Genomic DNA, 26,236 nt, shown 5'->3' on the forward strand with positions numbered 1-26,236 from the left:
AAAAATCCAGAATATTCTCATAGCTGCCTGGGGAGTAGATCTTCATTCTTCCACATAGACAGATGCCTTTATCTCCACAGAAGGCCACTTGGACTAAAACCAAACTGAGTCCGTTACTCATTCCCTCTCCGGCTCTTCTTGTGGCTTTTCTTAGATCTGAAATGGCAACACATACAAATCATTAAATTTAACAGCTGTTTGGGAACCTGGGCAAGGACTTTTGAGGAAGACTGGGATATGCTAACACTGATGGGGACATAGATGATACCCAACATTCATAAATATACTTGGTGTTTTTATGTTTAAGAATAACACCGAGTTAGGCATTATTCTCCAGAATTTACCATTGAGGAAATGACCTCTGAGAGATGGAGTGCACCTAACAGTGTACAGCATATAGAAGTTTCTAATAAAAGTTTTTCAAATGAAAGTGACTTGTCCAATGTCACTCAACTGTTAAGTGTTAAAAGTTGGGACTGAACCCCAGGTGTCCTGAGATTAAAGCTCATTCCTTTATCGAAAGCTGCAATTCTACAAAGGAAAAACAAAACACAGTATACATAATTCTAGTAATTTTCAGGGCAACAGCCCAACTTTGTCCTGTAATTAAGGATAATTCCTGAGTATCTCCATCAATACAAGAAAATTTCAGGTCCACCTTAGTTGTAATTGGGACTTTAATTTCTGAATAAAGAGTGAAATTCTTAAGTCAAAATAGAGGTTAATCCATACCTTTCAGGAGACTTTGAGTGGCTCCTGTGTCTGTGACTACGGTGATGACCTGGGGAAGAAAAGGCTGTTGAATGAGATTCTACCCTCCTATTCCTCCACTGTCATTTCTCCCAGTTCCTTTCATTGGCTTAATATTTTTTGGCCTATGATAGGGACACTGTTGGTAGCAGAGAACTGAACTCACTTCATATGTATTCACAAGGCTTTATGGCTAAATTTCAAAAATTTCACATTGGGTATTTACCACTAATCTGTTAAGTCTTACTCCTATAATTTCAGATGAAAAAACTGAAGCTCATCCTCCTATCAACAAAGCTGGTAAGTGACAGTCAAGATGTAAAGTCTAATTTTCAAATTCTATATCCACTTCCTTTTTTTCTAGACAATAATAAAGTAAGGTACTACTGTACTGCAGGAGGCTAATTGCTCCTATTACATTTCTTTAAGACAACTAATAGCAAAAGGCCCAAATGCTATACCTGGGGACTTGGAGCGGGATCTATGCCGTCTGTCTCGGGACCTGCTGCGATGACGTCTTGGACTCTTGCTCCGATGCCTTTCTCGGCGAGGGGAGGGGCTGTGGAAATAACTGGTCAGACTCCCATATCTGTCTGACAGTATAAACACAACAACAGCATCCCCCTCCCCAAATCCCTATCCTTCATCACAAGTCACTAAAGGCCTACCTCCTTCTTTTGGGAGACCGACTCCGCCTATACAGAAAGAAAAAAGAGAAAGAAGAACTTTAGTAGGTGCACTAGATATCGTAAATTGCAAAAATTATCCCAGTTCTTCACCCAACTCTGTTATCCATGTCCTTTGTCATGTAACTTTAATACCCTCTGACTCCAAGTCAGAGGGTATTAAAACGCCAAGTCTGGGATTGGCCATGTGACTTGCTTTGGCCAATGGGATACTTGTACATATGATGCAAACAGATACTGGAAAGATACTTGCATGGTTGGGCTTGTTTGCTCTTGTATTCTGCCACTGCAATGGGAACAGGCCTAACCTAGCCTAGAATGTGACACACATAGAGAAGAGATGAGCTGCTCCAGTCATCCTAGCTAAGGCTGTCCTATACTAGCCAAAAGACAACTGATTGCACCAGATGAGGGACCATAGCTTATACTCAAAAAACCTCCTATCTAAGCCCAGCTTAAACCACTGACCACAGACGTGTGAACTAAATGTCTGCCACTGAGGTTTTGTGAGTGGTTGTTTTGTAGCAACTAATACATTGACAAGCAGACATTCTCCATAGGCTGGCATTTTTCCTTCCATGAAGTCTAAACTTCTACGCTACAGTGCTTAAAGTCTCCCTGGAAGAGGCCAATGACTAGGGCCTTAACCTTCTGGGAGACCGACTCCTACTCCTCCGATAGCGTAGTGTGGGAGAGCGCCGGGGCTTGTCCAAGTCTCGGTAGCTTCTCCGGCGGTGGTCAGGTGACGGCACTCTTTCCAACTGGAAAAGAGATAAAATGCGTCAGTGATGAGCACAGGCTTATAGGCAGCCATCTAGGAACACAGTTTACACTCTCCTCCCCATCCCGGCCCAAATTCCACCTCCAAGTGACTATAAAACAGTAGTTTGAATACATAGATAACCCTAAGGACAAAAAAAAAGCAAATAAAATTTTTTTTAATGTTTCTAATAATCCCATTATTGTTTAGTGCTGGTACCATTATTCTGGGACTGCGTAAGAGTAGTGAGAGGTAAGTAAGTATGCTTCTTAAGAAGATGGGATTTCCAATGTGAAAGAAAAGAGATGCAGATGTAAGATCGATAAGGTTAAGTACAAACTCATAGTGCACTTGAAGCTTAAAAAAATTTTTCCCGGGCTTCCCTGGTGGTGCAGTGGTTGAGAATCCGCCTGCCGATGCAGGGGACGCAGGTTCGTGCCCCGTTCGGGAAGATCCCACATGCCATGGAGCGGCTGGGCCCGTGAGCCTTGGCCGCTGAGCCTGCGTGTCTGGAGCCTGTGCTCCGCAACGGGAGAGGCCACAGCAGGGAAAGGCCTGCGTACCGCAAAAAAACAAAACAAAAACAAACAAAAAAACTGGATAAAAAAAGTATAGGCTAGCTGGGGAAATGTGAACACTGAATATTTAATGAGATTAAGGCATCGTTGTTCATTTTGGGGGTGATGATGGTATATAGTTTTGCTTAAAAAAGGGGCCCTTGGGCTTCCCTGGTGGCGCAGTGGTTGAGAGTCCGCCTGCTGATGCAGGGGACACGGGTTCGTGCCCCGGCCCGGGAGGATCCCACGTGCCGCGGAGCGGCTGGGCCTGTGAGCCATGGCCGCTGGGCCTGCGCGTCTGGAGCCTGTGCTCCGCAATGGGAGAGGCCACAACAGTGAGAGGCCCACATACAGCAAAAAAAAAAAAAAAAAGGGGGCCCTTGTCTTTTCTGAAATATTATGAAATATATGATGGCTGTGATCTGCTTCAAGGTAACTGGTGGGGGACAATTGGGTAGAGATGTGGAGGAAACAAAACAGCTGAGTTGATCATTGTTGAAGCTAGGTGATGGGTAGATGGAGGCACATTCTCTCCACTTTGGTATGTGATTAAATTTTCCATTAAAAAAAAATGCCTACTTTTGGTCCTCTCACCACAGAAGAGCACCTCAGCCTTGCCTGGCTTTCAATTCATTAATGATTGTGCTTCCTTTAGCACTTAACTTAAATGGAGCCTACTAGCTCAGAGCTACACTTCCATCTATACTGTCTCAGTATCCATAGGCCAGAATTTCTTATATTTCCCCCAGCCTTTTTCTATACATATTCTTATAATTTTAATCACAAAGGTTTTAGATCCTTTTTTTTTTTTTTTTTTTTACTTTATCACAAGCATTTCCACATTATCATATACTTTTTTTTCTTTCGGCCACACCACACGTTATGCCAGATCTTAGTTCCCTGACCAGGGATCGAACCCGTGCCCCCTGCAGTGGATGCGTGGAGTCTTAACCACTGGACCGCCAGGGAAGTCCCTATCATACACTTCTCATAATACTTTTGATGGTGGCCTAATAGTCTGTTGAATTGATATGATAGTTTACCTGACTGCTCCCTGACAGCTTGCTTGTTTTCAACTTTTCAGCATTTTAACAAGTAGTGAAAGAACATGATCATGCAGTAGGCGTTTTTTCCCCCTAAACTAGGCTTACTCCTTAGTATGCATTCAATTATGAACAGTATTGTTTTTGTCCAAAGTATTTATTTATTTATTTATTTTTTGTGGTACGCGGGCCTCTCACTGTTGTGGCCTCTCCCGTTGCGAAGCACAGGCTCTGGATGCGCAGGCTCAGCGGCCATGGCTCACGGGCCCAGCCGCTCTGCGGCATGTGGGATCTTCCCGGACCGGGGCACGAACCCGTGTCCCCTGCATCGGCAGGCGGACTCTCAACCAGTGCGCCACCAGAGAAGCCCCAAAGTATTTATTTTAATAGCTACCACTTATTAGGCAATTATGTTCCAAAGCTAATGGCTTTATGTATATAATTTCATTTAATGCTCACAACAGTCCTAAAAGAAAGGTATCATAATCCTTGCTTTATAGAAGAGAAAATGGTGATTATGTAGTTTGCACAAGATTATACCGCTAGTAAACAGCAAAGCTGAGATATGGATCAAGGTCTATTTATCTCTAAATCCTATACTCTTAATGACTACATATTGTATTTTTTGGTTGAAGAAAGTTAAAAATTAAAGTTTGAAAACAAAAACCATTCCCATTGCCTGTAACTTTCCCTCCTCCAACCCTTAAGCTCCCAGGTGTCTGACCTTCTCATCCTCTTCTTCCTCCTCTTCGCTGGACTCCACGTCATCCATGTCTTCTTCTAGAGCGCTAACCCGAGGCTCCAGTTGCTCAGCTTCCTCTAGCACATAGCGTTTCTACAGAGAACACAGTGAGAGTTGGGGGGGGGGGCTTGCTATCTCCTCTATGTCCTGAAGCTGCAACACTGGGCTTCTGGGAGTGACAGAAAACCTGTGGTGCAGCAGATGAGGCAATTTCATTTCAAAGACATCCTAGACAGTTCAAGATTTTCCTAAGGAGTTTAGCATACCTGGAATCTATATTTTTTTTAAGTTCCCCTGTAAAGATATAAATACAAAGTGGAAGAGAGCATCACTTATGCCAGATATTGCCTCTATTCCCTGTGATCTTATATTCTAAGGTCACTAGAATATCAATCAGTATAGGTATAGCCTTGAATAAAAAATATGGGCTTCACATACAAAGGCCAATAGTTTGAGACTGTGTTGGCTGGTAGTTCTGCCAGGAGAGGCTCAGACCAGAATCTAACCCAAGAGATCCACTGAGACTCAGCCCAGTTTGGGGGTTTGGGTCCTGCTCTGAAGTAGCACCAACTCTCAACTAGACCCAGGATTTAGGGGAGCTGTCTACAGTCATGCATCTTGAACGAGGCTCAGGATATAAACAATCCATCTCCTGGTTCCATTTCTTCTAGATGTGGCTTAGCAGTCCTTACTGAGTGACTAAGGACCTGAAAGGCAAAGGTGAGTTTAAAACTGACAAATGGACTGGCTGGGTCATAAGACCCCTTACCATTTTTTGTGCCAAGGACATAGAGATCATTGGATAGCCCTAAATTAAATAGTAACATTTGTTCTCTATTTTGCTCTCACTCATCACTAACAACATTCTATAAAGATTAGGAGAAATGAGACAAAGATGCCATTTAGTGAAGTCAATCCCTTGAAAAAGGGCTCCTTGGAAAGGATCACCACAGTGTGGGATCTAGGACTGCATCAGACAGGGCGTCTAGAATCCCTAATGTTCACCAGACTTGGAAGTGACTGAAGTCAATGTATTAACTTACAGTATTTGTGTTTGACAAAATTAGAATTCATTCCAGAGCAACTCCTTGCCAATGTCAGGGCACATGAGAAGCTATATTGATGCCCTATGAGTTGCTTAATAGGAACAGAAGTCAAAGCAGAAGGTGGTCTTAAGGGTCATTTCATCCAGGACATAGAGAGGCCCACACCACAACACACCTCTTGGTGATATAACAGGTATCAGTTATATTTCAATTTCTCTCTCCTCAGTGAGGGTTGCTTTGTGGTCTTTCCTTCTAGCCTCCAGGCAGACTACCTCATTTGCATCAATATGCTTGCTTAGAGATGACCGAGCTCTGGAACCCTTAGTTACAACTGACTGCACTTCAGAGTATTCCATTTCTTGCAGTATTTCTAAAAATAATAGTAGCAGCTAAGGATAATAAATGTGAGAACTGGGCCCTGAAATCAGGTTTTCAGATTTGAAATGTCATTCTTTTCACTACACAGTCTACAGTAGCCAATATGGAAAAGGAGAAATAATTTTCAGGATTATTTTCTAGGATTTTCTGTAACTGAGTCATTGTGGAGGGAGAGTGGTTCATTGCATTTAAGTGTGAGCACTCATCTACCAACTACATTTATCCATCTGGTTTGCTGCCTCGAGCAAATTTACCTCACCCATTTATTATGTATCTGTAATCCATTCTATTCTCTACTTTGAAGTTTATCAGATCCCTTTGATCTGTTTTTTATTGAGGTGAAATTCACGAAATACATAATTAACAATTTTAAAGTATAAAATTCAATGCTATTCCATCACCACCTCTCACTAGTTTAAAAACTTTCTCATCACACCAGAAAAACACCCCATACCTATTAAGTAATCACTCCTCATTCCCCCTTCCCTGAATCCCCTGGTAACCGTGAATCTGCTTTGTCTCTATGTATTTGCCTAGTCTAAATATACCGTATAAAGAGAATCATATACTATGTGACCTTTGATCTTTAAATTATTCCTTTTAGTTTATATCTAGCAAGGAAATGAGCACCTCAAAGCAGGTAGGATACAGCAAATTGCTTCAGAATTACTGAGCTGCAGTAGGATCAAAAAAGAGACCTGAAGTTCTGGATCCTCCCAGTTTGGGTTTCTGTGGTTACTTAAAACTTAAGAATTTGCTCCCATCCCCCATCTTAAACAGTGTTTCTGCGACCCTTTCATTAATGCTGCTGATTCTTACACAGACATCAGAATAAGAGAATAGTAGAGCACTAAGAGCACAAGACCCTTACTCTACAGGTATTCCAGTGACTTCTGCAGTACATTTTATAGTTTCTTTGAGGTATAATCAATACACAATAAACTGTACATTTTTAAAGTATACAATTTTGATGAGTGTTGAGTTGTACTATATACAACTGTAAGCCACTATATCAATATAATGGATATATCCACCCCACCCAACAGTTTACTTGTGCTCCTTTGTGATTTCTCATTCCCTTTCCTCCCCACTCCCTTACCCTGCACCTAGGCAACCACTGTTTCTTTTTGTCACTATAGTTTACATTTATTAGAAAGGAATTATATAGTACATACAGTTTTTTGTCTTTTTTCACTCAGCACAATTACTTTGTGATTCATCCATGCTGTTGTGTATCCATAGTTCATTTTTGCTGCTGAGTAGTACCAATGTATGGACACATCACAATTTGTATCCATTCACTTGATGGACATTTGGGCTGTTTCCAGTTTCTGGCCATTATAAATAAAACTGTTATGATTATCTGTGCTTATGTCTTTGTGTGGACATGTGCTTTCATTTCTCGAGTAAATACCTAGAAGTGGAATAGCTGGATTGTATGGTTAACTTCTTAAGAAACTGGCTAACTTTTCAAAAGAGGTTGTACCATTTTATATTGTCACCAATAGGATATGGAGACTTCCAGTTCCTCCACATCCTCGCCAACACCTGATAGGGTCAGTCTGATTTTACACGTTCTACTAGGTATGTAGTGTATATTACTGTGCCTTTAATTTGCTTTTCCATAATGATTAACAGTATGGAACAACTTTTTATGTGCTATTGGCCAACTATATATTTTCTTTGGTAAAATGTCTGTTAGAATCTTTGTTCATTTGTCCACTGAGTTGTTATTCAGTTCAAGAGTCCTTTATATAGTATAGATTCAAGAACTTTGGTGGATATATGTTGCGCAAATATATTCTTCCAGTCTGTGGCCTGCCTTTTTAGTTTTATAATAGTGTCTTTTGTTTTTGTTTTTGTTTTTTTTGCGGTATGCGGGCCTCTCACTGTTGTGGCCTCTCCCGTTGCGGAGCACAGGCTCCGGAGGTGCAGGCCATGGCTCACGGGCCCAGCCGCTCCGCGGCACGTGGGATCTTCCCGGACTGGGGCACGAACCCGTGTCCCCTGCATCGGCAGGCGGACTCTCAACCACTGCGCCACCAGGGAAGCCCTGTAATAGTGTCTTTTGAAAGGCAAGTTTTTAATTTTTATAAAGGCCAATTTATTAATTTTTAATAAATAATTCATGTTTTTATGTCTTATTATAGGAATTTGTCAAACCCAAGGTCACTAAGATTTTCACCTATGTTTTTCTTCTTTATGTTATACTCTTAGCTTTTATGAGACTATTATCCCCTTCAAGTTTATGAGCTAACAGTAGAGATTCATTGGTTTCCATATGGCTATTCAACTGTTTTAGCACCATTTGTGGAAAAGATTATCCTTTCTCAATTGTATTGCCCTAACATCTCTGTAGAAAACCAACTGACCATATATATGTACACTTATTTCTGGTCCCTTTACTTTGTTCCATTTATCTACTTGTCTAGCTTTATGCCACCACAACACTGTCTTGGAATCAGGTAGTGTTTGTCCTCCTAATTTGTTCTTTTTTTTTTGCGGTACACGGGCCTCTCACTGTTGTGGCCCCTCCCGTTGCGGAGCACAGGCTCCGGATGCGCAGGCTCAGCAGCCACGGCTCACGGGCCCAGCCGCTCCGCAGCATGTGGGATCTTCCTGGACCGGGGCACGAACCCGTGTCCCCTGCATTGGCAGGTGGACTCTCAACCACTGCGCCACCAGGGAAGCCCTAATTTGTTCTTTTTCAAAGTTGTTTTGGATATTCTAGGTTCTCTGCATATTCATATAAATTTGAGAATCAGTTTGTCAAGTTATATCAAATTTTATTTGGATTTTGATTGGAACTGAATTGAATCTACAGATTAATTTGGGAGAATTGACAACTTAACAATTCTAAGTCACGGTATAAAATATACCATGGACATGATATATCTCCATTTACTTAAGTCTTCTTTCGTTTCCATCAGTAATGCAATGTTTTATAGTTTTAAGTCTTACACATCTTTTGACAAAATTATCCTTAATTATTGAAAATTTTTTGATGCTGTTGTAAACGGTATCTTTTTAGCAAAATTTCAAATTCCAGTTGTTTATAGCTAGTGTACAGAAATACAACCGATTTTTGTACATTGACCTTGTACCCTGCAATTCTGCATCAACAGATGAATGGGTAAACAAATTGTGGTATATCCATACAATGGAATACTATTCAGCAACAAATGAAATAAAAAAACTATTGAAACGTGCAACAACATGGATAAATTTCAACTCTCCACTATAGGCCATTCTCTTTCTCTTTAGGCTACCTACGATATCTGTTTTCTGTTTGTATTTTACAATATTATTTTTAAAATCATATGCTGTAAGACTCATTCTTGAAAGATGCTTCACAGACAATCATTTCTCACTAGGAAAGGGAGGTAAGACGATAAAGATGATATTTAAGATGGGTCAGTCTCCCATTCCTGACCTTCCTTTCATCTGTTTCATATCCTAGATTTTTATATGAAGATCAATTTGAAAAACTGCTCACAAAGCTTTAAAACCTATTCTACTACAATCTCCTTAATATAACATTTTAAAGAACAAAATTTTCTTGTGTTATTCACTTTTAAAGCCCTACCCTTCAATCACTTTTTTTGTTTTCTTCTCACTCCCAATCTCCTATCTTTCTCATAGACATGAAGACTGCTAATTAGGAGGACCATAAGAAAAAAGCAAACAACCCCATTAAAAAAAATGGGCAGAAGAATTAAATAGATATTTTTCCAAAGGGGACATGCAGATGGCCAACAAGCACATGAAAAGATGTTCAACATCACTAATCATCAGAGAAATGCAAATCAAAAAAAACACAATAAGATATCACCTCACACTTGTCAGAATGGCTATCATCGCAAAAAATGCAAATAACAAATGTTGGTGAGGATGTGGAGAAAAGAGAACCCTCATTTACTATCGGTGGGAATGTAAATTGGTGTGGCCACTGTGGAAAACATTATGGAGGTTTCTCAAAAAAAAAAACAAACAACAGAACTACCATATGACTCAGCAATTCCACTCCTGGGTAAATACCCAAAAAAACCCCAAACCACTAATTTGAAAAGATACATGCACACCAATGTTCACAGAAGTATTATTTACAATTGCCAAGACATGGAAGCAACCTAAGTGTCCATAAACAGATGAATGAATAAAGAAGATGTGGTACATATATACAATGGAATATTACTCGGCCATTAAAAAGAACAAAATAATGCCACTTGCAGCAACATGGATGGACCTAGAGATTGTCATACTGAGTGAAGTCAGACAGAGAAAGACAAATATATGATATCACTTATATGTGGAATCTTAAAAAAATGGTAAAAATGAACTGATTTACAAAACAGAAATAGAGTCACAGATGCAGAAAACAAACTTATGATTAGCAGAGGGGGAAGAGGGGGGAGAGATAAATTGGGAGATTGGGATTGACATATACACATTATTATATATAAAATAGATAACTAATAAGGACCTATACTGTATAGCACAGGGAACTCTAGTCAATACTCTGTAATGACCTATATGGGAAAAGAATCTAAAAAAGAGTGGATATATGTATAACTGATTCACTTTACTGTACACCTGAAACTAATATAACCTTGTAAATCAACTATACTCCAATAAAAATTAAAAAAGAAAACCTAAAGTATATTGTCATAATTACATTAATTTTTTATAAAGAAATATATATGTATATTTGGAACAAAAAATGTAGTCTCTATATACAATGGAATACTACTCGGCCATAAAAAAGAATGGAATTTTGCCATTTGCAGCAACATGGATGGACTTGGGAGATACTATTTTAAAATTATTTATTTAAAAAATTTTATTTCATAATGGAGTATAGTACAGTACAGTATACAGTAAAATGATTCAGCTGTACAGTAAAGTGGTTCAGTTATACATATACTTATATCTATTTTTCAAATTCTTTTCCCATTTAGGTTATTACAGAGTATTGAGCACAGTTCCCTGTGCTATACAGTATTGGAGGATATTATTCTAAGTGAAATAAATCAGACAGAGAAAGACAAATACTGTATGATATCACTTATATGTAGAATCTGAAAAATACAACAAACTAGTAAATGTAACAAAGAAGCAGACTCACAGATATAGAGAACAAACTAGTGGTTACCAGAGGGGAGAGGGAAGGGGGGAGGGAATTAAGAGGAACAAACTATTAGGTATATAATAAACTCTAATGATATACTGTACAATGCAGGGAATATAGCCAATATTTTATAATAACTATAAATGGAGTAGAACCCTTAAAAATTGTAAATCACTATACTGTATACCTATAATTTACATAATATTGTACATCAACTATACTTCAATTAAAAAGATTCTGGGCTCCATGGTGTTTTATCATGTATGCGTGTAAAGAGATCTTTACACATCTTTACACATTTTATTATGTATTGTGTATTATGTGTGTATGACCTTTATCTCTTACCTGTAGCCGGGGCAGAATGATATCACAGACTCTCTCACTGTGCAATAGTTCATCAATAAATTCATCCACATGCATCAGTTCAAACTCTGAAAAATAATAAGCTCAAGTAACTAGGAAATAAATTTAAATAGCCAAAAAGTAAAAGAAGTGTAAGACTCTTTATGTAAGATATCTAACAGGGTACTTGGTATAGAAAGTGTGAATTCTCTGCAGCTTCCCTTTGCCTGCACATTCACTAATAAAGCTATTGCAGTGTGGCAGTTACACTGAAGGGACTGTCAAACCTGGGCTCAAACTACAGCCTTTCATATTCTTGTCATCACCACCTATCTTCATTCATTCAACTCCCTTTTATTGAGGCCATTTATGTGCCATGCCTCTTCTAGGAGCTGGGGATAAAGGGATGAATGAAGCTGTCCCAATTAGCAGGAGAGACACAAAAACAAGCACAAAGAGTCCTGAATTGTAAGTGCAATTTCTCATGTGAACCCACTAAGTTCCTGAATATAGAATATGTATCTTTCCCCCTGCATGGGTCAGCAAACTTTTTTTAAATTGATGTAGAATTGACTTACAACATTATATTAGTTCCAGGTGTACAACATAGTGATTTGCTATTTTTAAGAATCATGTATCTTATATGGTAAGTGGAGCAATAGCTTTTTAGAATTTCTATGGTAAACATTACCTTAGTTCAGTGGTTCTTGGTTCTCAGTTCAGTGGTGTTGCCCCCTGCAACTATGGGGTGCTCTAGTGGGTAGAAGCCAGGGATGCTGCTAAACATCCTATAATGCACTGGACAGCTCCCCACAATGAAGAAATATCTGGCCCAAATTGTCACTAGGTTTAAAAATCCTATCTTAGTTTAACATAATATAGTCATAACTAAGTAATTTCATGATGGCCATGACCATGTCCATCTTGTTCACCATATTATTTTCAGTACATAGCATAGTACCTGCCATAACACTGACACCTAATATGTATTTATTCAATGAATGAATAAGTTAATAAAAGTTTAAAGAATAATACCAAATTCTTAACTTCTACTCCTTAGTGTAATATGTAGAGGGTAAAGGCAAATGCTACTAATCTTTTGTTATGATACTAAGTGAGAAAAAGTTCTGACTGCATTCCCTGAATCCCATTTTACCACAAAATGTGTCTCTTTGTAAAAGGTATGGAGCTGCCCCTCCTGGATACACTTATTATTTTTCAGTGGGATTCCTACATAAGTATGAGTACAGTCTATATACTGCAGGGTGAAGTATCGTACAAGAGAGGCCAGTAGAAAGAACTGTGAAGGTGTAATGTATGGAAAACTAACCTAGTCTGGGAGGTCTGGAGAAGGATTTTACAGCAAAGGTCATTCAGGAGCTAGAACTTTATGGGATGGAGCACATGATGCAAAGCAAGGATTAACATGAGATGCAGCTGGAAAGACAGGCAGACGGGCAGACTGGGTAAGGTCAAAAGGAAGCTAGTAGTCTAATGGAGTGCTACTCCCCATGCGAGAGAAGGAGGACCTGACTGAAGACAGTAACAATCTGGATTAAGAGCAACACTCACAATGTATGTGACAATGTGACACTAGAGATACTGGTGAAATAAAAACTGGCTCAGGGATGAAGGTCTAGACACCTGGCACCATACTCACCTCCATTTCGGTTCTGGCTCTTGATTTTTCTATAGTCGTTGTATAGAGGCTCCAAGTACTTGTAGCAATCAATTGCAGTGCCTGTCAACCTCATGTAAAGTGCTCCCAACATGCGGACATACCTAACAGATAGATGACAGTGAAACAACAGGCCATCCTAAAAAGTTCCTGAGTTTTACAACTGGCTTTTCTCATGACAGTAGTGGATAAACAAGTTCTTTCTTCTCTTTGGCAGATAAGAAAGCTAAATTTTTAGAAGCAGCATGGGGCAGTAGAAAGCTAAAATATGGAGACCTGTGTTCAAGTTCTCATTCTACCACTTACTGGCTGTGGTTACTTAGGATATGCTGCTCAACTTTCAGGGTCTATTATATCATCTGTAAAACTAGGATACAACCTATTTACTTCATGGGATTATTTTAAGAATCAAATGAGATACTAAATTTAACAACCGAAAGTATAAGATTTATTTACTAACAATACAACCAATTTACATAGATATGAATATATAAATTGTTGCTAGGAAGCAGAATGCTGGTTATGGAAAAAAGTCAAAGTCATCTGGGTTTAAATTCTGATTCCATTATTTACTAACTCTGTAACACTGGGCAATTTACTTGCTTTCTCAATCCTTATAAAATGTAGCTGATAGTCCCTAATTTGATGGCTTGGTGTATTAAGTAAAAAATGTATGTAAGGTGCTAAGCATAGTATATAGCACACAGTAAGTGCCTAGTAAAAGTTAGGTGTTTTCTAGCCATTAATGTTTGTAAGATTCCTTTCTTTTCCCTTTCTCCTATATCCCAACTACCCACACAAATCTCCACTTGGATAAAGAGTAGGCATTTGAAACTCAACAGTTTCTGTATATGACAAACAAAATAGAGTGTCAAAGGATATGGACTCTGAAACTAGCTTTGCCACTTACCAGCATTTGACCTTGGGGAAATCAATCTCTCTCTGCCTCAGTTTCCTCCCCTATATAATAGGGATAATAATTTTACAGGGTTTTTGTGAAGTTTAAATAAATTATTATATTAAATTTTTTAGAATAGAGGGTGGCACATAATAATCTATTATTATGTCTGTCTCCTATACTTGTCTGTGAGCTCCTTGAAAATGGATAATAAAATAATAAGAGCAGCTTATATTTTTGGGCCATATACCCTGCAATAGGCACTGTGTTGGGAGATTTACTGTTCTGTCTTCCTTAATCCTCACATCTATCCTGAGTTGCTATTACTGTTTCATTTTATAGGTAAAGTAAAATTTAGAAAATTAAGTAACTTCTCCAAGGTCACAGTTAATAAGTAACAGGGTCTGGACATGAACCTACATTTAACACCAAAGTTTCCCTCTTCTTTACCACACTATGTTGTTTTCTTCATCCTTAAGCATTCAGTGCTACCAACATATTAGGCACTCACTTCTGCTTAATATATGCTCAGTGAGTTTGTGAAATACTGTTTTGGGGGGAAAAGCCATCAAGACTGAGAAAGTGAAGGAGAAGGTCAATGCAATCAAAACAGGAAAAACACAAACTCAAGAGGCTCAAGAGCAAAATCCTAGAGTGGAACTCTGTGGAAATGAGATACACTGTTTTCACTCCTCTTAACTAAAGCCAAATTCTGGACCATGAAATTGAAGTTTTTATATTAGCTAATAAACATTTCACTCACTTGAAATCTTCATTTTTGATAAACTCTACAATGATATCCTTCTCGGGTTGAATCTGAAGCATCTTCAAGGTCAAACAGAGAAAGGGAGTTGGCTTTATGTTGCCACCATAGACACCACCCACAAATCTTAACTCCATGGCTTTATCGACTACAAGTTCAGCTAAAAAACAAAAACAGAGTGGCATCTCAGACACATCAGGACTAAGCTTTTCCAGGTTTGAAGTGGAGAGAAGTTAAAGCTAGTTCAACATTTGGTGCTCTTGAATTAACAGTTTAATATTAGGAGAATGAGAGTGTAATAATAATAATTAATAATAATAATAATAATAGCAGCAGCCAATATACACTGAAAGATTATTATATAACAGGTACTCTGCTAAGCATTTCATATTATCTCATTTAATCTTCACAACAAGCCATGGAGGTAAGTTCTAGCACTGTCCTTGTTTTTAGCTAGGAAAATGAGGGCTAAGAAAGATTAAGTGATTTGCTCAAGGTCCAAAGCCAGAAAGTGGCAGGGCCTGGGTTTTAATCCAAGCAGTCTAACTTCAGAGTCCGTGCTTGGCATCATGTTAGGAGAAAAAAAAAGCCAGATTAAGAGTTAGAAGAAACAAAACAATAACAACAAACAACTCCTCAATAGCTACACAACCTTGAGTGAACTTCATCTAGACAATGGGGATAATAACCTTCCAATACTGTTGTCAAAATCAAACACTAGGGAAATACAGATCAATGGAACAGAGATAAACCCACACACCTATGGTCAACTAATCTATGACAAAAGGAGGCAAAAATATACAATGGAGAAAAGACAGTCTCTTCAATAAGTGGTGCTGGGAAACTGGACAGCTACACGTAAAAGAATGAAATTACAACACTCCCTAACACCATACATAAAAATAAACTCAAAATGGATTAAAGACCTAAATGTAGGACTGGACACTATAAAACTCTTAGAGGAAAACATAGGAAGAACAGTCTTTGACATAAATCACAGGAAGATCTTTTTTGACCCACCTCCTAGAGTAATGGAAATAAAAACAAAAATAAACAAATGGGACCTAATGAAACTTAAAAGCTTTTGCACAGCAAAGGAAACTATAAACAAGATGAAAAGACCACCCTCAGAATGGGAGAAAATATTTGCAAGTGAATCAACTGACAAAGGATTAATCTCCAAAATATATCAACAGCTCATGCAGCTCAATATTAAAAAAACAAACAACCCAATCAAAAAATGGGCAGAAGACCTAAATAGACATTTCTCCAAAGAAGACATAAAAATGGGCAAGAAGCACATGAAAAGATGCTCAACATCACTAATTATTAGAGAAATGAAAATCAAAACTACAATGAGGTATTACCTCACACTGGTTAGAATGGGCATCATCAGAAAATCTACAAACAAATGCTGAAGAGGGTGTGTAGAAAAGGGAACCCTCTTGCACTGTTGGTGGGAATGTAAATTGATACAGCCACTATGGAGAACAGTATGGAGGTTCCTTAAAAAACTAAAAATTGAATTACCATATGACCCAGCAATCCCACTACTGGGCATATATCCAGAGAAAACCATAATTCAAAAAGACACATGCACCCCAATGTTCACTACAGCACTATTTACAATAGCCAGGTCATGGAAGCAGCCTAAATGCCCATCGACAAACAAATGGATAAAGAAGATGTGGTACCTATATACAATGGAGTATTACTCAGCCATAAAAAGGAACAAAATTGGGTCATTTGTAGAGACGTGGATGGACCCAGAGACTGTCATACAGACTGAAGTAAGTCAGAAAGAGAAAAACAAGTATCGCATATTAACGCATATATGTGGAATCTAGAAAAATGGTACAGATGAACTGATTTGCAAGGCAGAAATAGAGACACAGATGTAGAGAACAAACGTATGGACACCAAGGGGGGGAAAGCGGTGAGGGGTGGGGTGGGGGGTGGGGTGGGTGGGTGGGGTGGGCGTGGTGGTGTGTGATGAATTGGGAGATTGAGATTGACATACATACACTAATATGTATAAAATAGATAACTAATAAGAACCTGCTGTATAAAAAAATAAATAAAATTAAAAAAAATCAAACACTAGGGACTTCCTTGGTGGTCCAGTGGTTAAGACTCCGTACTCCTAATGCAGGGGGCCCGGGATCGGTCCCTGGTCAGGGAACTAGATACCACATGCCACAACTAAAGATCCCACATGCCACAACTAAGACCCAGCTCAGCCAAATAAATAAATAAATATTTTTTTTAAAAAAAAATCAAACACTAGCTGTGTGAACCAGGGCAAGTCATTTCACCTCTCTTTGAGCCTGTCAGTTCAAATTTGAATAATAAAGGTACAAAGTTAAGGGCTATAGTAAGAATCAAATGAGATAATACAAACAAATGCTAATACCTACCTGGCACACAGATAATAAATAAATAAATGAGTGTTAGGTACTATTAATGGGAAATCACTTTATAAATCAGACTTCTGCAAGTTGCCTTAGGATAAATTCTATATTAATTCATTCCATATTACAGTTGGCAATTTATAGTTAGGTGCCAAGTAGCAGAGATACAGGTAGAGGGATAAAGAAGAGGGACACAATGACTACTCTTATGGAGTTTACAGTCAGGCAAGGCAGAAAGCATTAAAAAAAATATTGAAAGTGTGATCAGTAGTTGAAAGAAGATGCAGAATGCAGTGAAAATGTATGACAAGGGAACATAACCTAGTGTTGGGGGGAAAAAAGGTCATGAGTTCACTTTTGGACATATGGAGTTGGCATGCCTTGGAATCAGAGACTTAGATCTCAGGGGAAGATTTGGGCTGCAGAGATAAATTTAAAGGCATCTATATATATGAGGTAACTGTGGTACGGAGATCATCCAAGAAGAAACTATGGGATGAGAAAAAGCCCCCAAAGTAAACCTTACATGACTCCAAAATTTAATGGCGACTCAGAGAAACAATATGACTCGTCCATGGACACACAGCTAGGGTGGTGGCAGAGCAGTAAGAGCACAGCAGTAGTTAACAATGGTAACAGCACCACCACCACCACTGATTACTGAGTGCTTTTTATTAACATATAGCTGTAACTATACCAAACACTCTTTTCATCTTGTTTATGTTTTCCTTTGCTGTGCAAAAGCCTTTAAGTTTCATTAGGTACCATTTATTTTTGTTTTTATTTTCATTTCTCTAGGAGGTGGGTCAAAAAGGATCTTGCTGTGATTTATGTCATAGAGTGTTATGCCTATGTTTTCCTCTAAGAGTTTTCTAGTGTCTGGCCTTACATTTAGGTCTTTAATCCATTTTGAGTTTATTTTTGTGTATGGTGTTAGGGAGTGTTCTAATTTCATTCTTTTACATATAGCTGTCCAGTTTTCCCAGCACCACTTATTGAAGAGGAAGTCTTTTCTCCATTGTATATTCTTGCCTCCTTTATCAAAAATAAGGTGACATATGTGCGTGGGTTTATCTCTGGGCTTTCTATCCTTTCCACTGATCTATATTTCTGTTTTTATGCCAGTACCATACTGTCTTGATTACTGTAGCTTTGTACTATAGTCTGAAGTAGGGAGCCTGATTCCTCCAGCTCCATTTTTCTTTCTCAAGATTGCTTTGGCTATTCGGGGTCTTTTGTGTTTCCATACAAATTGTGAAATTTTTTGTTCTAGTTCTGTGAAAAATGCCAGTGGTAGTTTGATAGGGATTGCATTGAATCTGTACATTGCTTTGGGTAGTATAGTCATTTTCACAACGTTGATTATTCCAATCCAAGAACATAGTATATCTCTCCATCTGTTTGTATCATCTTTAATTTCTTTCATCAGTGGCTTATAATTTTCTGCATACAGGTCTTTTTGTCTCCTTAGGCAGGTTTATTCCTAGGTATTTTATTCTTTTTGTTGCAGTGGTAAATGGGAGTGTTTCCTTAATTTCTCTTTTAGATTTTTCATCATTAGTGTATAGGAATGCAAGAGATTTCTGTATGTTAATTTTGTATCCTGCTACTTTACCAAATTCATTGATTTTCTGGTAGCATCTTTAGGATTCTCTATGTATAGTATCATGTCATCTGCAAACAGTGACAGCTTTACTTCTTTTCCGATTTGGATTCCTTTTATCATACCAAACACTTTTTATACATTTCATTTAATCCTTAGAACAACGCTTTGACCTTTGAGTTCGGTATTACTATGCTCGTTTTACAGTAAAGAAAGCCATGGTTCGCTGGGGCAACACAGCTCCAAAAGAGGAGCCAGAATTCAACAAAGATCAAAGACTACCTGGAATATTTCTCTGAAGAGCATATATTTATATTAGGACTGGGATGTGGAAATACTGCAAATGGTTCAGATTTGAGTATAGGAAAATCATGAATTGGTTTCAGGCATACTGACATTCCTTTAAGACCTTCAGGGTCCCTGTGCTTAACACTGTTTGGAACCCATCAAGTTATTAAACATGGAATGACTCAAAGAACCGCAACGTGACACCCTTCCGAATGAGGTCCTATCAGATCCATCTGTGTTCCCAAAGCCCAACACAAGCCTAGGCACAGAGTAGGCGCTCAGATTTTTCTGAATGACTGTCAATGATTCCCCCCTAGTCTCACCCCCAGGGGCCAGTCCTATCGGACTGGTCTGGAGAACTGGGCCACAAGACGACCGGGGTTGGGGCGGGGGGAACGACGCGCTCTTGCTCACCTGTAAGGCCAAAGCACTCCTCTTTCCAGTATTTGGACTCATAAATGCGCGTCCGAATGATCTTCTCCACCAGATACTGAGGGTTGGTGCCGTGGATGCTGTGCGCGTCTTTTACAGTACGGTTCGCCATTTTACACCGCCTTCCGTTCTATTTCCGTCGGGTCCTTTAGGACGTCACATCCAGGTTAAAAAACCGGAGTGGAATGCAGAAGGATGGAGGAAGTCTCACTAAATAGTTTGGGCGACCATCTTGAACCCGGAAATGTTTTTGAGTCGGGCACTTTCTTGCGCGAACGGCGTAGCATACCGAATCAATGATGGCCTCTGCCCGTTGACGTATGTACGTCCTGCGTCCCCTCCTTAGATGGGCGGGGCGGAAGGGCTGGCTGCTGACGGAACGTGGAGACACCCTGGGGGCGGGGCTACGGCGTTAGCGGGAAATTTCTTCTTCTCCACCTTCTTTCCATTCCTAGGGAGGCCCCGGCTTCGGCTCCGGTACGCGGCTGGTAGCTGTAAGAGGAGTGCCCCTGGGCAGGTAGACTTGCTGCAGCTCCACGAGCTCCTGAAGCGGGGACGGTGGGAAGCGGAGGGCTTGCGCCCAGCTCCAACAAACTGCGGCGCCCGGTGAGTGTGGAGTCCCACGGGCTGGAGAGGGATCTGAGCCGCGGGACTGAGGAATTTGTTCTCTGTGGACTCATTCAGCCATTATCCATTCAGCAGATATGTACTAAGCGCCTATTAAGTGCCAGGCACGTTCTAAACCGGTTAGGAACGTTTTACTTTCCACATTACGATTTCTAACAGCTTTTCTCTCGGGGACTGCGACCTTGTAGCGGGGAAACCGAAAGCCAACAACAGAAAAGCGTGAACACTCCTGTCCTCAGCGCCCTGAGACTCTCAGTAATGATCTGAACCATGTGAACCTTCCGTCTGCAAGGCCCTTGTGAAGCAGTCGCATCTTTTCTTCATTTCAGTGTAGTGTATGTAGCAAGCACCACAGGGAAGGCGGAGCAGCAGAAGTTATTACCCGATTTTACGGATATAGCAGTCGCTCCCAGAGAGAAAGAGACTTGTCTAAGTCCCTTTTTGTGACTAAGCGGCCTGAGCTCCAACCCAGGTCTTTTTTTCCCCAGAAGAGCTGCTCTTAACTGCTGGGCTCTCATCCACCTTCTTTCCGGGAGGAGGTGTAATGGCACCTCTTTTACTTTCTCTAGTCTAACCCCGGGATAAAAGGGCCTTCTATTTTGACAGTTGGAAAAAGCACTGGACTTAGAGGCAATGAGATGCGAGATTCTTATCTTGGACTATCTGCAAATTGCAATGATCGGATATGGCAGTTTTCGATTTTAGTTATCTATAAAAGTGGTACCCTCTTCCCTGCTGTACTGGGTGGTTGTGAATGCCATTGGAGGTTTCTGGTGTGAGATCATGTTTATCAATTCCCTCTGCAACAGTTTTTAATGTAACAAAGGGCAATATATGGACTTTAGAAGGTTTATGAATTCCCTGAAATTAAATGCAAAATTTTGTATGAATCGTATGTGTTTCATAACATTCATCAAATTATTTTTTTAAAAAAAGGGTCACTGTCCCTTACACATAAATGCAAGGGACTGGGGAAGTGAATTGACCATTTTGCATTTTCTCACTTAATCCTCAGCAATTCTAGAATAGTGCCTGGCACAGAATGGATGATTAATAAATAAATATTGGTTGAATAAAAGAAAGTTTCTATTCGTTTGGCCAAAAAGTTCGTTTGGGTTTTCCGTAACATCTTATGGCAGTTCCCGAATGAACTTTTCCACCCATCCAATATCCCCATTTTGTGGGTAAGGAAATTGAGGCCCATTTGACCTTTCAGTCAGCTGCTGGGAAGCCTGGCTTATTGTAATAAGCATAACAGAAGCAAGCTGTCTTAGACATGTATTAACATTATCTACTTTCACACAAGGTGTTCTAAGGTAAGTGCTTAAGAGCACAGTCATTGGAATCCAGCTGCTCGGGGTTTGAATTAAGCGTGTGCTATCCTGTATAACACTGGGACAACTTACCATCTTGAAGTGCTAATAGCATCTACCTTTTATTCAGCAAATATTTATTACTAAGTGCCTACCTTGCACTTAGTATGGACTAACATTGTTCTAGGATTATTGTGAGGATTAAATGAGATAAACGTATCAAGAGTTTTGGTTCTACCTCTGTCTTATTGGATCAATAAATATCTGCTATCATTATTTTTACTGCAACTCCCTTATCTGTTTTCCTTGGTGTGGCTTCTGGACTGGGTAGTGTGCATGTTCCAGATTCCTGGTATCTGCAACATTAAGAGCCTGTAGTGGGTATCTCCTAGAAGCCAAAGCCTTTGCTAGGCCAAGTCTGGCCTGCCTTTCCACTCCATTCATCACCGCTGTTGGGGAACCTCTTTGCTTATGGTAGATGAGATGCAGTGCTGGGTCGAGGGTAGGAAAGTGGCGTAACAGTGCAAAGAGGCCTGATATATACTATGATTTCCTTATGCTGCCTCTTCAGAAGGACTCCTGATTAATTTTTTGAACTTTTCATGGAAAACAACCTGCATATAGAAAATGCACAAGTCATATACAGCTCAATGAGTTTTCTTGAAGAGAAAATACCTGTGTAACCAGCATCCAGATCAAGAAACGACATGACCAGCATCCCAGAAGCACTCCACTCCCCCACTGTGCTTCCTTTCAGTCACCAAGGTTTCCTTCTATTCTGACTTCTAACACCATAGGTTACTTTTACCTGTTTTTGACCTTTGTGTAAATGGAATCAGTATAGTATGTATCCTTTTGGTGTCTGATTTCCTTAGCTCATTGTTATTTTGTGAGATTTTCCCCACATGTGTGCAGTTGTGGTTGGTTTCATTTCATTGCTGTATAGTGCTGCTATGAACATTCTGGTTCATGTCTTTTGATGATATGTTTGTTTTTCTGTTGGATATATTCTGTTGGAATTACTGGGTCATAGGATATGCATATGTTCAGCTTTAGTATATACTGCCAAATTTCCAAAGTGGTTTTACCAACTTACATGCCCTCCAGCAGTGTATGAGAGTTTTGGCTGCTCTATATCCTTACCACACTTGGTATTGTCCTAATGATTTTTTACAAACAGTTCATTCAGGACGTCCCTGGCGGTCCAGTGGTTAAGACTTCATGCTTCCAATGCAAGGGGTGTGGGTTTGATCCCCTGGTTGGGGAACTAAAATCCCACATGCCGCTTGGCACGGCCAAAAAATTTAGAAAACAAAAAACAAAAAAACCCAGTTCATTCATTCATTCATTTGTTCAGCTATTATGTGCGAAGTCCTAACCTAGGCCCTGGGGACGCAGTTATGAACAAGACAGACAAGGTCCCAAGATCCCTGCTCTTTTGGAATTTAACATTCTGATATAGGAAGTACAACAAATAAGAAAGTAATATAATGTTTATGGCTTTGATAATAGGTTGGTGCAATAGAACATGGCCCTAGGCAGTAGTATAAGGGGGTGGCAAGTAACTTTCCATTGGGTATCAGTGAAGACCTATCTGAGGAAGTTTCACTGGAGCTGAGACCTGAGCCATCTCTGCAAAGATATTCAGGAAGAGAGAACAGCAACTGTGTAAGTCTGAGGGCACTAACAACCTTGGTCTGTTTGAGGTTTGGAAAAGCAGGCCTGGAGCATAGTGACAGGCTGAGTTGAGGCAGGCCTAGAGAGCCTTCCAATACCCCTGCCTGCTCACCCTTTGGTAAATCATCCACCTTTGCACGCATATATGCTTATACTGGTCTCAGTGAACACAGCTCATGATCTAGAAAAGGACTGTTAAATTTTATCTTGGCTTAGTTTTTGAAAGAGGGTGCCTGCTTTAGTAACTAAAATACGGTTTCGGGCCTCCCTGGTGGCGCAGTGGTTGAGAGTCCGCCTGCCGATGCAGGGGGTACGGGTTCGTGCCCCGGTCTGGGAGGATCCCATATGCCGCGGAGCGGCTGGGCCCGTGAGCCATGGCCGCTGGGCCTGCGCATCCGGAGCCTGTGCTCCGCAGCGGGAGAGGCCACAACAGTGAGAGGCCCGCATACCGCAAAAAGAAAAAAAGAAAAAAAAAAAAAAAAATACGGTTTCTATTTAAAGGTGTTGAAAGCATGGATTTGATGACCTTAGGTATACATGAGTACCTTAGGAGTATGGAGATAGTCCTTCTGTATGCCAGCTTTTAGTTTGAAAAAGTGCGATCCTTATGCCAGTGTTATCAAATATCATAGACACTTGACAAATCAGAGCATTTATCCTGCAACGGGAGAGGCCACAGCAGTGAGAGGCCCGCGTACGGCAAAAAAAAAAAAAAAAAAAAAAAAAAAAAAAGCAGAGCATTTATCCTGCAGTTAGATTATTCGAGAATTGTAGAAAATGTGTTGGGAGAGTCCACTTTACTACAAAGCACTCTCAGTGATATTCCAATTTTTTTTAGTGATGGAGCTTATTTACTTGCATCTTTTGTCTGTATCTCAGTAGCCTATTTTGCCTGATTTCATTGCAGAAAGGTGAAAAGTTACAAGTTTACTGATAGTTCCATGTTACATCTTCCATTAAAAGGAACGTATATTGAAGGTAAGTTAGACTTAATATATTTCCTTGAACATTTATTGAGACTCAAACACTTTTACTAACTTTTTACCAAAAGATTATTAGATATAATGAGTCCAAATGCATTTTTACTTGAGCACAAGTCTCCTACTTGTTTGAACTCATCAGTCTGCTGTTTGTTCATTTCTACAATGTATTTAATTAAAATTAGATTGATTTTAATAATACTGTGTTGTGAATTATACCCTAAATGTTCTTAATAGTAATCATTCAGGCATCATTTGTAAGCTGCGCATTTACTAATGACTCAGTATCTTCTTTTGGCTAATTAGTTTTCTCAAATTATATTAAAAAATACCTTTTTTAAAAGCAGAAAATCTTATGGGTCATAATGTTCCCAAGTAGAATGTAGGACATAATGCTACTGACTTTAGGAAACCAGATTATTTAATCAGGATGTCAATATGCTATTCTAATTCTGTTGTTTTCAACATGGACTGAAATTATTGGTCCCTCTAGCAGTAATTCAGAGAAATTCTGTCAGACTGGATTAAAAAAAAATTTTTTTTTAACCCCAGCTTTGTCAAACTTTAGCTCTAAAAGAAAAGTATTGAATTTAGAGGAAAGGATTGTTTTCTTAATAACTTAAACTTAAGATAATGAATTGGCATTATTATTAGGACTGATAGATTGTAGCTTCCAAATTGTAAAGAGGATTGTCAAATATGTTTGGATTTTTCATTCTCATTTCAGAATTGTCAGTAAAAATGTCTTTTTTCCCATGTACTTTAATATAGTTGTTTCGTTTCAGCTATTCACAATATTAATATCTAGGACCTGTCAGCCGCAAAGAAAAAGACCCCTTCCAACTGCCAGAGCAGTACAGGTTAGTGACCCTGGGGTTTTGTTTTGTTTTGTTTTTAAGGTAAGCGGAATGATACATTTGATAAAATCCATTGCCATTCCCCCAAATGCCCCTTGCATGTTTTTGCCTCCATCCCTTGGAAACCCTCATTTCATCCATCTTCACAATAGCTACCCCTTATTTAACATTCATTTTAGAAAACCCCTTTAAGAAATCCTTCCTCCCTGAACAGTCACAAGACCTGGTCCTCTACCTTGCAGTAGTCTCTCTGGCTTTCTCTTGGCTCTTTGCACTGTTAGTTGTCCTTTCGTGTGTTTATATTTTATCCCTACCTAGATTATAAATGTTATAAAGATATTTACAACTACTGTATCACTGTCTTTTAGTTTGACGTTATTAGATGTTTCACATCTATCGTTGTGCCTTGTACCTAGTAAGTACTTCTAAACATCTATAGTTTTTTACATATTGACCTTTCTGTTTCCCTGGATAGGAAGAGATAAGGCATAGTACCAGATGATACTGAATTGCCTATGTTTGATCTTCATAGAGCTTGACTTTTTCCTCAAAAAAGTTTTCTTTTTCCTAAGTCTAAAATGTGTGGGAGTGTAGCAGGGGCAGAAAAGAAGGCTGAACCCATTGAAGGCAGGGACTGTTCCCTAGAATCCATCAGAGCATGTCATGTTAACTCAGAGTTAGTGGCTTTTACACAGGAGCCATGGCCTACTGTCCTACAAGGCTGAGGACCAGACAAACTTATTCATGGGTTGGCAAGCCATTGGATCGAAAACTGCGCTACCAAACCTACAAGTGAGTGATAGAGTCCTTTGGTGGACTGGAACTAATAGCTTCTTCAAGCTGAGCTGTTAATAACTTGTATCCAGGGTGTTCTAGGTACTATAGGTTGAGGATTGAGGGACAGTGAATATGAATTGATTGTAAGGGGGTGTGGGTTTGTTTGATGGAAGAAGATGTTAGCATCAATATAGCAGCTGGTGATACAGGAAGATATTATGTCAGGTTAATAAAATTTGATATGTATGATAATGTCATATCTATTTAAGATAGGTTCTGTATAACTCTGCATGATAACAGGGTAGGATGGATGTTGTTACTACATCCTCTTAGCCCAAGACATCTCTGAACAATCTGATGTTGTTACTGGGCAGCTTTCATGTCTTAGGAAGCCTTTGTTGTTCTTTGTCAATAACTGAGAGAAGTTAGGGTTCATCCTAAGGCCTCTGGATTAATCATCCATGCTAAAACAGTTCATTCAATTCATGTTATCTACTCTT

At 39.4% G+C, this 26,236-nt stretch overlaps 2 protein-coding genes across 3 annotated transcripts in view; one reads left to right on the forward strand and one right to left on the reverse strand.

Annotated features, from left to right (window-relative positions):
• On the reverse strand, nt 1-19,750 carry PRPF38A (pre-mRNA processing factor 38A). Its single transcript, XM_081223122.1, has 10 exons — nt 19,488-19,750; nt 14,772-14,931; nt 13,093-13,214; nt 11,436-11,521; nt 4,521-4,631; nt 2,085-2,197; nt 1,419-1,445; nt 1,212-1,309; nt 733-781; nt 1-156 (listed from the first exon to the last, which is right to left on the reverse strand). Exons 1-10 carry the CDS (start codon nt 19,615-19,617, stop codon nt 114-116), a joined length of 939 nt encoding a protein of 312 aa, XP_081079248.1. The 5' UTR covers nt 19,618-19,750; the 3' UTR covers nt 1-113.
• Nucleotides 19,751-19,942: 192 nt separating this feature from the next.
• ORC1 (origin recognition complex subunit 1) overlaps nt 19,943-26,236 on the forward strand; it is a 31,859-nt gene continuing 25,565 nt past the window's right edge. Inside the window, exons 1-4 of one of the 2 annotated variants that reach the window (XM_081258514.1) lie at nt 19,943-20,111; nt 24,030-24,100; nt 24,888-24,962; nt 25,655-25,751. In XM_081258514.1, coding sequence (XP_081114640.1) covers nt 25,660-25,751 — 92 coding nt within the window. In that variant the 5' untranslated portion in view covers nt 19,943-20,111; nt 24,030-24,100; nt 24,888-24,962; nt 25,655-25,659. The remainder of the gene's footprint in view (nt 20,112-24,029; nt 24,101-24,887; nt 24,963-25,654; nt 25,752-26,236) is intronic. The other variant, XM_081258515.1, reaches the window with a different exon arrangement.

The sequence above is a fragment of the Mesoplodon bidens genome (assembly GCF_964165515.1).
Source record: "Mesoplodon bidens genome assembly, chromosome: 2".
NCBI classification, from domain to species: domain Eukaryota; kingdom Metazoa; phylum Chordata; class Mammalia; order Artiodactyla; family Ziphiidae; genus Mesoplodon; species Mesoplodon bidens.